The sequence below is a fragment of the Caretta caretta genome, chromosome 4 (assembly GCF_965140235.1).
Source record: "Caretta caretta isolate rCarCar2 chromosome 4, rCarCar1.hap1, whole genome shotgun sequence".
Lineage (NCBI taxonomy): Eukaryota > Metazoa > Chordata > Testudines > Cheloniidae > Caretta > Caretta caretta.
The window spans coordinates 103,381,335-103,393,906 of record NC_134209.1 but is presented as its reverse complement, the minus strand read 5'-3'; the positions used below and the strand labels follow the sequence as shown (position 1 = coordinate 103,393,906).

General features: G+C 41.4%; 1 protein-coding gene across 5 annotated transcripts in view; it reads right to left on the bottom strand.

Annotated features, from left to right (window-relative positions):
* CORIN (corin, serine peptidase) overlaps window positions 1-12,572 on the bottom strand; it is a 331,431-nt gene that overhangs the window by 74,948 nt on the left and 243,911 nt on the right. For all 5 annotated transcript variants that reach the window (XM_075127943.1, XM_075127945.1, XM_075127946.1 and 2 more), the window contains one exon: window positions 8,893-9,000. In XM_075127943.1, the coding sequence (XP_074984044.1) occupies window positions 8,893-9,000 (108 nt within the window). The remainder of the gene's footprint in view (window positions 1-8,892; window positions 9,001-12,572) is intronic.

Here is a 12,572-nt window from a genome sequence, read left to right as displayed (position 1 = left end):
AGACTCAGATGACTATAGGAATTCCTGTATATGTTGTGCCATGCAATGTAGTCTAGGCAGATCCACTTTTGGAGCATGCCACGTTGCCCATTATATCCTGATTTGGTTGTGCACTAACACAAGTCAGTAGTATTTCTAAATTCATAAATGCATACAACTGAAACCATACATGTTGCTCTTGAAGTTATGTTGTTTTCTAGCTGAGTCTAGATGGAAATCAGTGGCAAAAAGTGGTTGGCTCCCATGTGGACACGGAATCCATAGGAATCTTAACAGGAAATTCTCTATTTTGTATATATCAGGTTGCAGATTTAGTGGTTTTTTTCTCATCCTCAACTGCAAGTAAAACAAGTTTTATGTTTGGAAATTAAAACACAGCTCAGACTTAGAATTGACAGTAATTAGGGCATAAAACCATCACAGAAACCTCTCAAGCCACATTAGGTCACATGATGTTAATTTGACAATACTGCCTGAAAATGTGAATATTTATAGCATGTATGGCAAGAATACTGAGAAAGGGTCGGGGGAGGTCAAATTCAACTCCAAATCCTCTTAATAATGAGTGGTCTGGAATGAAATTATTTTGTGGAGTTGAAACAGATAAAAAGCACTGAAATTGATTTGCTTTTGCACCTAGACAACAAATTCTTGATTGCATAAAAGTATTTTTCTTGGGCTCTGAACAGCTTATTCATCTTACTGTTGAGTCTTTGCATATTTACTGCTTACTATCATTCATTCACCATATAACTGCTTCACAGCTTAACAGATTCTTTGCACTATTGATCAACAGCATAACTGATTGACCCATGGAATAGCTGATAATTACTCATGACCAGTCACCTCTCACCTGTTGCTCTGTCCACCTCCTTTCTCATCTCCATAACCTCTTTCACTTCTCACTTTCACACATATAATCAGTTCACATACACCCATCACCACCACACACACAATCCTCTGCCATTCTTCTTTGTGACCAGCAACATCCACCCTGGTTCACTTTCTTGCTCTCTTACTGTTGCTTCTGGTATACCCTCTCCATCTATGTCTTCACCTCCTGGTACCTGCATCTCCTGACTCTCTGAGAAACCTGATTCATCACTTTCTGTCACTGCCTCTGCCACTTCTCTTTTTACAGTGAATTTTCCTCACACACGTACATACCCTGAATACACAACTGAATTTCTTCATATTGTTGAAATGTGTTAGGTATTGGCCTTGTTTTTATGCACTGAAACAACAAGGAGTCCGGTGGCACCTTAAAGACTAACAGATTTATTTGGGCATAAGCTTTCGTGGGTAAAAAACCCCACTTCTTCAGATGCATTGAGTGAAAATTACAGATGTAGGCATAAATATACTGACACATGAACAGATGGGAGAACCAGTGTTAACAAGGCCAATTCAATCAAGGTGGATGTGGTCCACTCCCAATAACTGATGAGGAGGTGTCAATACCAAGAGGGGAAAATTGCTTTTGTAGTGAGCCAGCCACTCCAAGTCCCTGTTCAAGCCCAAAATTAATGATGTTAAATTTGCAAATGAATTGTAGCTCTGCAGTTTCTCTTTGAAGTCTGTTTTTGAAGCTTTTTTTATTGAAGAATGGCTACTTTTAAATCTGTTATTGAATGTCCAGGGAGATTGAAGTGTTCTCCTACTGGCTTTTGTATGTTACCATTCCTGATGTCTGATTTGTGTCCATTTATTCTTTTACATAGAGACTATCCTGTTTGTCCAATGTACATGGCAGAGGGGCATTGCTGGCACATATCACATTAGTAGATGTGCAGGTGAATGAGCCCCTAACGGTGTGCTCATGTGGTTGGGTCCTCTGATGGTATCGCTAGAGGAGATATGTGCAGTGGTGAACTGGAGCTGGTTTTCACCGGTTCGCTAGAACTGGTTGTTAAACTTAGAAGCCCTTTTAGAACTGGTTGTTCCACGAGGGACAACCGGTTCTAAAAGGGCTTCTAAATTTAACTGGCCAAAAGTGGTGCCTTAGGCGCCGTCTCCATGGGTGCTCCAGCCCTGGAGCCCAAGGGGAAAATTTGATGGGTGCAGAGCACCCACTGGCAGCTCCCCGCCCCACCCCCACCCCCAGCTCACCTCCGCCTCCGTCGCCACCCCACCCTGCTTCTCCACCCCCCCAGGCTTCCTGCGAATGAGCTGCTTTGCGTGGGAAACTGGGGCAGGCTGAGAAGCAGGCCACGGCTTCCCGCTCAGGCCCAGGGAGGCGGAGGTGAGCTGGGGGCGCGAGGAGGGCCACCTGCGCTGCAGCAGGTAACCCAGGGGTGAGGGAGCGCGCACAGGGGAACTGCTCCCCGCCCCAGCTCACCTCCACCACCCCCGGCCTCAGTGTGAAGCCGCCATCTGCTTCTCAGCCCTCTCCAGCTTCCTGCCGAACAGCTGATTTGCGGGAAGCCAGGGGAGGGGGCAGAGAAGCAGAGCAGGGCAGCGCATTCAGCAGAGGAGGCGGAGAGCAGGTGAGCTGGGGCCGGGCACGGGGTGGGGAGCTGCTGGTGGCACCCACCAAATTTTCCCAGTGGGTGCTCCAGGCCCGGAGCACCCAGGGAGTCGGCGCCTAAGGCGCCACTTTTGATTTGATCAGTGGGGGAGCAGCCGCTCCCCCTTCTCCCCCCCAGCTATGCTCCCCCACCCCTAGGAGCTAGAAGGACCTGCTGGATGCTTCCTGGGAGCTGCCCCAGGTAAGCACCTCTGGGACTCCCCACCTCGCCCCCCGGCAGGTGCCTTTGGCTCTTGGGGTGGGGTGGGCACCCACTATGGTGGCCCACAAGACCCTCCTGCCCAGTTCTGGAGGCAGTCAGGGGACTGGGGAGGGGAGTGGATGGGGCAGGGGTCCTGGGGGGGAGTGCGTCAAGGAACGTGGGAGGGGTTGGATGGGGCAGGAGTCCCGGGGGGCAGGGGTGGGTAACAACCCCCTCGTGGGGTGAGGAGAGAACCTGTTAAGATTTTGGCAGCTCATCACTGGATATGGGGACAGAGTAGACCACAGGGTTTGTTACAGGGATTGGTTCCCGGGTTAGTGTTTCTGTGGTGTGGTGTGTAGTTGCTGGCGTGGTGGTAGTTGCTGGCTTTTATGCATTGCGATTTGGTATGAATTTGTGATTCTTCATTATGAAAGTCAGATACACTAATATAGGTTGCAAATGCAAGTACATCTAAGCTTTCAAAGAGTTTACATAATATAAATTTAATCTAGGCTGAGGAGAGACTGATTGTCTTCTTGACATGCATGTGTAATTACCATTAATATTAATAGGATTTCTACTCATGTTTGGAAGAAATAGAAATTAAAACTAGAAAAGATCAATTAGATCAGTGTTTCTCAAACTAAGTGGATCCCAGTGATCAACTCCTCCCCTTCCCTCAACTCCTCCCCCGCCCTCCCAGTGCCTCCTGCATGCCGGGGAACAGCTGGAAGGGAGGGGGAGGAGTGGGGACGGGACGGGATGGGCCTGGGGGAAGGGGTGGAGTGGGGTCAGGGCCTGGGGCTGAGCAGGAAGGGCTTGGGGTCCACCAAAAATTTAAATCAAAATGGGGGTCCTTGGGTTGCTAAAGTTTGAGAACCACTGAATTAGATCATGCAGTCGTCACCCATGCAGTCCATCACCCAGCTGTTCAATTCATTTTACAGGACTTTAATAATCATAGTGGACTGATTTAAATCACAGCAATTTAAATCACCAATTTTAATCAAAGTTTAAATCAGCAAGCTGGAGACCTTGATTTAAATCATCAATTTAAATTTTGTTTTGCATTTGTGCCTTTTAGTTATTTAGTTATTTTTAGGGCTGTCAATTAATCGCATATAACTCACGCGATAAACTCAAAAAATTAATCGCGATTAATCACACTGTTAAACAATAGAATATAATGTCACCTGAAAGAGAGAACACACGTTCGCATGGCACTTTTATAGCCTGCGTTGCAAGGTGTGCCAGATATGCTGAACATTTGTATGCCCGTTCATGCTTCGGCCACCATTCCAGAGGACATGCTTCCATGCTGATGATGCTCATTAAAAAATAATGCGTTAATTAAATTTGTGACTGAAATCTTTGGGGAGAACTGTATGTCTTCAGCTCTGTTTTACCTGCATTCTGCAATATATTTCATATTATAGCAGTCTCAGATGATGATCCAGCACATGTTCATTTTAAGAACACTTTCACTGCAGATTTGACAAAACGCAAAGACGATACCAATGTGAGATTTCTAAAAATAGCTACAGAACTCAACCCAAGGTTCAAGAATCAGAAATGCTTTCCAAAATCTGAGAGGGACGAGGTGTGGAGCATGCTTTCAGAAGTCTTAAAATAGCGAAAAGGAAAGGAGTACTTGTGGTACCTTAGAGACTAACAAATTTATTTGAGCATAAGCTTTCGTGTGCTACTCTGAAACCTGTTAAAATAGCAACATTCAGATGCGGAAACTACAGAACCCGAACCACCAAAAAAAAAATCAACCTTCTGCTGGTGGCATCTGATTCAGAAGATGAAAATGAACATGCATTGGTCCGCTCTGTTTTGGATCATTATCGAGCAGAACCCATCATCAGCATGGACACATGTCCTATGGAATGGTGGTTGAAACACGAAGGGACATATGAATCTTTAGCACATCTGGCACATAAATATTTTGTGACGATGGCTACAAAAGTGCCATGCAAACACCTGTTCTCACTTTCAGGTGACATGGTAAACAAGAAGCAGGCAGCATTATCTCTTGCAAATAAGTTTGTTTGTCAGAGCAATTGACTGAAGTAGGACTGAATGGACTTGTAGGCTCTAAAGTTTTACATTGTTTTATTTTTCAATGGAGTTATTTTTTTGAATATAATTCTACATTTGTAAGTTCAACTTTCATGATAAAGAGACTGCACTACAGTACTTGTATGAAGTGAATTGAAAAATACTATTTCTTTTGTTTTTTTACAGTGAAAATATTTGTAATCAAAAATAAATATAAAGTGAGCACTATACACTTTGTATTCTGCATTGTAATTGAAATCAATATATTTGAAAATGTAGAAAACATCCAAAAATATTTAAATAAATGGTATTCCATTATTGTTTAACTGTGCGATTAAATCACAATTAATTTTTTTAATCGCTTGACTGCCCTAGTTATTTTCCTAAAGAACGGTTGGTATTGGTTGGTAACCATTAAAACATGATGACTTGCAACTAAATATAGCCTTTATACTAAATTTGGTACTTCTTTTTGTTAACCAGGAAATATACTATCTATAAACATTTATTTCAATAATTACATAATTTAATTTATATTTATTAAGAGTCTTAATTTCTACATTTTTTTATTACGTTAGAACAGGGGTTCTCAAACTTCATCGCACCGTGACCCCCTTCTGACAACAAAAATTACTACAGCACCACAGAAGGGGGGACCAAAGTCTGAGCCCACCCAAGCCCCGCTACCCTGGGAGGTGGGAGGGAGGAGGTCAAAGCCCCACTGCCCCAGGCCAGGGACCCACAGCCGAAGCAAGGACTTCAGCCCCAGACAGGAGGCCTGTAAACTTAGCCCCACCAGCCAGGGCTGAAGCTCTCGGGCTTGGGCTTTGGCCCTGGGCCCCTGCAAGTCTAAGCCAGACCTGGCGAGCCCATTAAAATGGGGTTGCAACCCACTTTGGGGTCCCGACCCACAGTTTGAGAACCGCCGTGTGAGAAAATAGTAAATAATGCATTTCTCATTTACTAAATGATTAAAATTTTGCTTATGATTTGTGTCACGCTCTTTGGATGGAAATTCAAATTCAATGACAAATGCCCAAAAGGAGCATTTTATATTAATTAAATAAAACTACCTTAAATATTCTGGATACACAAGAAAAAAAATCAAAACATGTTTTGCATTTAAAACTAACAAGTTTACTAAACAAAGGAAGTATTATATATAGTTAGGGAACTGACCTGAATATTTCTGGTAACTATGTCCTTCAGCAAAAAGGAAAGGAGTACTTGTGGCACCTTAGAGACTAACCAATTTATTTGAGCATGAGCTTTCGTGAGCTACAGCTCACTTCATCGGATGCATAGTAGATCTCTTCCTCTTACACCTACCTTTTAATCATAGATTAGAAAAAGAAAACTTTCCTGTTCTTTCAACTCCCAGTTGGTTTCTTAGCTTTGAATGAACTAGACATTGAACTGACCTAACTGAATACACTGAAATGAAGAAAATATTCTCTCTGCACCTGCAGAAGACGCTACTGCTGTCAAAAGCTGGTTTAGCATTTCTGCAAACTCTGGTTCGAGGTGCTTACCCAGAGACTTCCAGCAGTTCAGTGGCTTGACTTTCTTTAAAACTTGGCAGCAAATATGTTCTGTTATTATTTGTTTTATTTATTTATTTATTTATTGAAAAGATTTTAATAGATTATTAATTTAGGCCTCAAAACAGGATGTTAATTTCAAATTTAATTTTAAATAGGTTTATTTTGAAAAAAATAAACCCGGTTTTAATTTAAATTAAAAAATCCAAATTAAAAAAATTAGATTTTTTAAAATCATTGATTTTTATTCACCCAGCTACTAATAGAACCATATTGCTTCCTTTTGAAATATATTCTATACTTTAATAGGAAATAAATCCTTATTTGTAGTATTACCTCTAAGTACAACCTAATGAGTAAGGGACAAAGTAATAAAATCCCTTGCATCTGTCATCTTAAGCCAAAATCCTATAGAAATATCAGAAATGCAGGGCTGGGAGGGATCTCGAGAGGTCACCTAGTCCAGCCTCCAGCACTGAGGCAGGACCAGAATAACTTTAATTTTTTTTTAAAATATACAATAAAAATAATTTGCCTGGGCCTTATCCACTAACAAAATATTAGGCCCAGATCTGAATAAAAGCATTAATTATATTAGATATGAGGATGTCTGATATGACAGTAATATCTCCATCAGCTCCCTTCGAATATACTCTCAGAAGAAGTGTCTAAGACATCTGTACTGTCATTAAAAAGATGCCACAACTACATTACGATGTCAGCCTAAATGGATTGGAAATTATGATGACCGGAGGGCATTCAGTCCATCCTGAATGCTTTGAAACGTAGCCCCTGCTCTTACTGTTTTCCAAGGTTACCGCCCAGACATCAGTCATGTTTTACGTGTGGATGATGCCTGCAACAGGTTATTCTTTAAAAATAAATTTCTTTACTGTAAAACTGGTTAGAAATAAAGAAAAATACTTGATCAAACCATTTTTGCCCCCTCTAAAAATAAACCAATGTGCATATCCCAAAAATGTCTCATTGAGGCCAGCTACCTGTATAATATGTTTCACCCTGATTAAATTTGAAATTGTCAGACTAGTAAACTCATAACCCAGTGTCTAAATCTAAAGCCTGAAACTATTTCAGCGGTAGCATATGAAAGCTATAACACACTTCTTATGATCAAAGAACAGATGGCTCAAACTAATAATGTGCCTGTTCTTAGGAAAACTATATCTCTATAGCCAAATTCAGCACAGCCCAAGTAAACAGACCTTTTGCAGGAGGACCTTTGATTGGGGAGATGGAGTCATCCCTCAAAGTCGTGGAACACTGGCACTGTTGCTACCAGCAGCAGCTGGAGAGAGCTGGGATAGACACTGTTGCAACAATGCTGCTGTGAGACAGCCCTTCTGATACCCCATACACCATTAAACATAAAACGAAGACAACTTATTAATCATGCCATGTGCTACAAAGTCATAGCTGGCTAACATTGCAGTATGCTCCAAGCAATTCTACAATAATTAATAAGATCCTTGGGAATGACATTCCCAAATCCCCCAGGCTTTGTCCTACATGATCTGCCAAAGTCAATATACTCACTTCAGGGCTAATTCCGTGAAGTGCTGAACACCCTTAACTCTCATTGTCTTCAATTAAGTTAAGGGCACTCAATATCCTGAATAGTCAGACTGCATAGACTACACAAAGTAGGTTAGGGGAGGGAGTGGAAGGGGCTACAGCACTAAATCTAAGGTCTGATACCAAGATGATATGGAAATCATTATCACTTTCCCCATGAGACTGGTTCCCAAGCACAGCCAAACTGGTAGCCATTCAACAGTTCATTTACAATTGAAATAATTCCAACCTGAATTTATGAGCTAAATTCCAAATTTTCTTTCATACCTGTTCAACTTACTCCTCAAAATGATTTTGCATGCTCCCAGTAAACAATCGCTTGTGACGATAAATCAAAACCGCCTATGAACAATCCATTCCTAGAGGGCACGATCTCCACACTTTTCTCCCTTTCTTTTCATCTTTCTTTAAAACTCCTCTTTAAACCATAGTACCCAATTGAACTCTTCAATTGGCATGCCTCACTTGGCCTATTTTAACATCTGTCGAGAGTCAATCTTAATACCGTATTATCCTAATGTTTGGCCACCTGTTAAGGTACATACTTGCTATATACTAGACTGTATTTTGTCTAGGGAGACATATGTGGATTCATGAGTCATGCTCTGTACTTTGTTTCCTTTGTGCACATTTTAGTGTTCTTTAACTTTATTTAAACAAATTGCAACAATGAACACCCACACAGCAGAACAAAACAAAGAAAATATGCTGAGGGAAAAAATGAGGGTCTAATGTCATAAAGATGTTAAAAAGTGCATGGCATCTTAGTCATGATTCAAGATTGATTTGTTTCTGGTTTGGCCTAACCAAGACCATTTCAACAACTTAACTGCTAGACTTGCATCCATTAGTCATCAAATTAAGGTGAAATGAAAAGACTTTTCTTCTGTATTCTGTAGCACATCTTCATAAATTCAATTACAGTGAAAGCTCTGGAAATGTGCCTTGAGACAACAATGGCAGGAAATACATGCTCTACTTACTACAGTTTGTCTGGCTATTGGTCATGTCACAGAGAAAAGAGGTGCCACAAGAGTCAGGGCAGGAAGTATCAATACATCTCTGGTCCCCTTCCTGACATGGTGGTTGACCTGAAGAAAAAACAATAAAAGCTTGTTACTATTAGGGTGACCAGATGTTCCAATTTTATAGGGACAGTCCCGATTTTTGGGTCTTTTTCTTATATAGGCTCCTATTACTCCCCACCCCGGTCCCGATTTTTCACACTTGCTGTCTGGTCACCCTAGTTACTATAATGGTTTAGTAGAGGAATAAAAGTGACAGTGTAGTGGTCAGAAGATACAGTTACAGATTAACAGACACAGACTAAAAGTGTTCCCAAGTGCATTAGATGGTTCAGTAACAATCTGCTGTTAGACCACCACAGTACTTGTCATTTTCAAGGTATTTTCCGTGGTGAGCATAGGGCCCCCAGCATTTCCACTAGTACACCTGGGACACCAGTGCTTAAAACATTTCTAAGGTGGAAAAAAACTTATTGGTGTTTAACAAGATTTCTCCTTTCCATCTTCTTATCCCCAGGTTTAAATTAAATTAAATGTGAGAAAGTTTATAGCCCAGATTCTGGGCTGTGCATGAGGAGTGCTTTCAGCCTGTCACATAGCTATTTGGGGAAGAGTATAAGAGGAATAAGAAGCTGGGTCAAAGGGGAATGGTATGTCCTCTCACCTCCTGGCTGGTTAAAGCAGGGAAAGCCTGTGGGAATTATTCCTCTGTATTTTTCAACTGATTTGCTTTTTGTTTTGTAGACAATAAAAACAAAGCGCCTTAAAAGACTAATCCCTAAAGCTTTGTTTTCCTTCCTTGGCTGGTGAAGCTGCCCTCCAGCCTATAGAGCAATGGTTCTCAACATTTGTGGCCCAATCAGCTCACAGCTGTGGCCTATGTGACATCCTCAGGGCCACTCAGGTAGTATATATAATTGTATGGATGTGGCCCATATAACACATAGAGAGCTGCATATGCAGCCCACAATCGTAAATAGGTTGGGAACCACTGCTATAGACGGATATCCAACAGCCAAATGCAGCAAAGTTTACGCCTCACCAGAGAGCTTCCGTGTTCGAAACTTTGGCCCATCCACACTTCCTCTCACAGAATACTATCTCTACTGCTCTATTACTATCTATGTGCTGTATGACTCTGAGTCCTCCCCACCCAGCTAAAATCTTTGCTAAGGGTACAGCCGGGGCTGGCATTGAAAGTCACCTCCTTTATGTGGCTTTGGCTGTTTTGTAAAGTTACCTCAATTAACTGCTCTTGAACACAGAGACTCAGTGTATAATGTTATCACTCCGTCAAGTTTAAAATCATATTATTACAATTGTCATTTGCACTGAAGTAGTGTCCATGGGCAACAACCACCAGACACTGTGCAGACACACAATAAAGAGACAAGACCCTGTCCCCAAAGAGCTCACAATCTAAATTATGTAGCTTAACCCTGAGCTAGGTGTATCAAGAGTATCTTTTCATTCCTTCGGTGGCTTCACTTCATCTGAGGTATGGCAGAGGATGTATGTTTTACATCTTTACCACATTTGCTACAGTACAATATGATATGTACATACAGGAACTAATAGATTTTTGGTCTTTTTATTTTACAAGAGCACTTGATCCTAAAATGAAACTCATAGGATAGGAAAATCTTTACAGACTTCCAAAATTGTCATAAATCTGGGCATTAAAACATATTTTTAAAGTCTTGCCATCACCACGTCTCAGCTACCTCCTACCCATCTCCCAAACAGAGGTCCTTTCTCAAGTCCTTGGTATGCTACCATATGGGGGTACAGTACAGATTCTTTCTAATCATAATAGAGTCCACATTGAATTCATATAAACACAGTCTGCCATGTCTTTAGAAAGCATCATAGACTCAGTTTTGATTACTTCCATATTGGATTTCTATTTTCACAGAATGAGACAGCATTAAGGTCGTAATTACATTTCCTTAAGGTATGTAAGGAAGGTACGTTTTCTCATTCAATAATATGGTAAGCCAATATTCATTTGTAGATTATATGGATGAAGTAGCAAGTTACTGGCTGTTCTCCCTCTCATATCTATTCTGATGATATCACAAATGTGCTACTACTGCTCAACTGTTTTTTGAAGCCAAACCAACATCCTAAATCGTTTAAGAACTTCTCTGCCTCTCTTAGATGAATCCATACTCCTTTAACTGTGAAAAGATGAAAGAATGATTATTTACCCTTCAGTAACTGTAGTTCTTCGAGATGCTGTAGTCAGTATGGATCCCCTTCTAAGTGCACATGTACGTCATGTGCGCAAGCTCAGAATATTTTGAATAGTAATGTCTGTCAGGGAGTGGAGGTGGTGCACCCCTGGAGAAAAGCAAAAGTCAGCGCCTATGGGCAGGAAGTCATGTGATCCACACTGACTACATCTTGAAGAACCAGAGTTATTGTGGTGTAAATAATCGTTCTTTCTTTGAGTATGTGTCATTGTGGATTCCACTGTAAGTGACTCGCAAGCACTATCTTCTTCAGGTTGGTGAATGCATCAGTCAAATAGAGATTGGAGTACAGTCTCCCAAACTTATCATCTGCTCTAGCAGCCAAGTCCAGTGCATAATGCTTGGCAAATGTGAGCAGTTTATTTCACGAGCAGCCTTGCAGAGTCTGGATCCTGTTTGCATGAACAGTGCTTGACAATTGGAGGGCTACCTAAGAATAGACTTTCTGGACAAAAGTATCTAGCTCTTTGGTGTCCTTGTCTTGATGCCCTTGGTGGATCTGGTCTTCTCCTACACTACAGAGATAATAAGCAACCCCAGTATCAAATGGGCATAAAAATGCTAGAAGTCGTTAGGTGGGACCTAGTAGTGTTTTTCCACCCGCTTCGAGGTTGGGGGGAGTAAGACCAGGTGTGCCACAGATACTTTGCTGGATGCAGAGACCCTTCAAAATACAAAGTACAGACTGAGGCAGTGTGGTCTGTCTGGGTCAGTAGAGGGAGATAAAATTATAGGACTAGCATGAGCTACTGAAAGCTTGCCAGAGGCAGACTGGTGTGGGGGTACCAAAAGTTTAAACAAGATGTAGGTAAGTATTTGAATGTTTGAAAGCTTAGCTGAATAGGCCCATGTCTATAAATCCTCTGAGGTTCTCCCATTACCATTCTGAAATGGGGTATATGGAGACTATATTTTTATTTTAAAAGATCAGATGGTCAACTAACATGTGGTCATGCCACGTCTTCCTGCAGGCTTGATTACTTTCTGAATTGAATGCTCTCATTAACATTAAAAGTAAGGAATTTACTCTTTCAATTGTCTCAGAGAGACTTTCAGTGTGTCGCCTCCAGCCCCCACTAACATAATATTTGGCTTCACTGTAAACTGATTCTGTACATGTGTGTGTGACACAAGAATCCGCACAATTTGGGAGTTTCTTAAGCACATATTTGGTAGTGCCCAGTATTATACAGGTTATAGAGAAATTTCAATTATAAGGCCATTTTCTCACTATTTAAAAAAAATTAGCATTGTGGGGAGGTGCGGGAGGGAGGGGGGAGTTTTCATGTTTGGACTCTGCCTGGAATTGAGTTTGAGGAAAATTTGAGAAAATCCCTTTATCCAGTTTGAGTTTCGTGAGGATGTAAAACGCTATTCTCACGC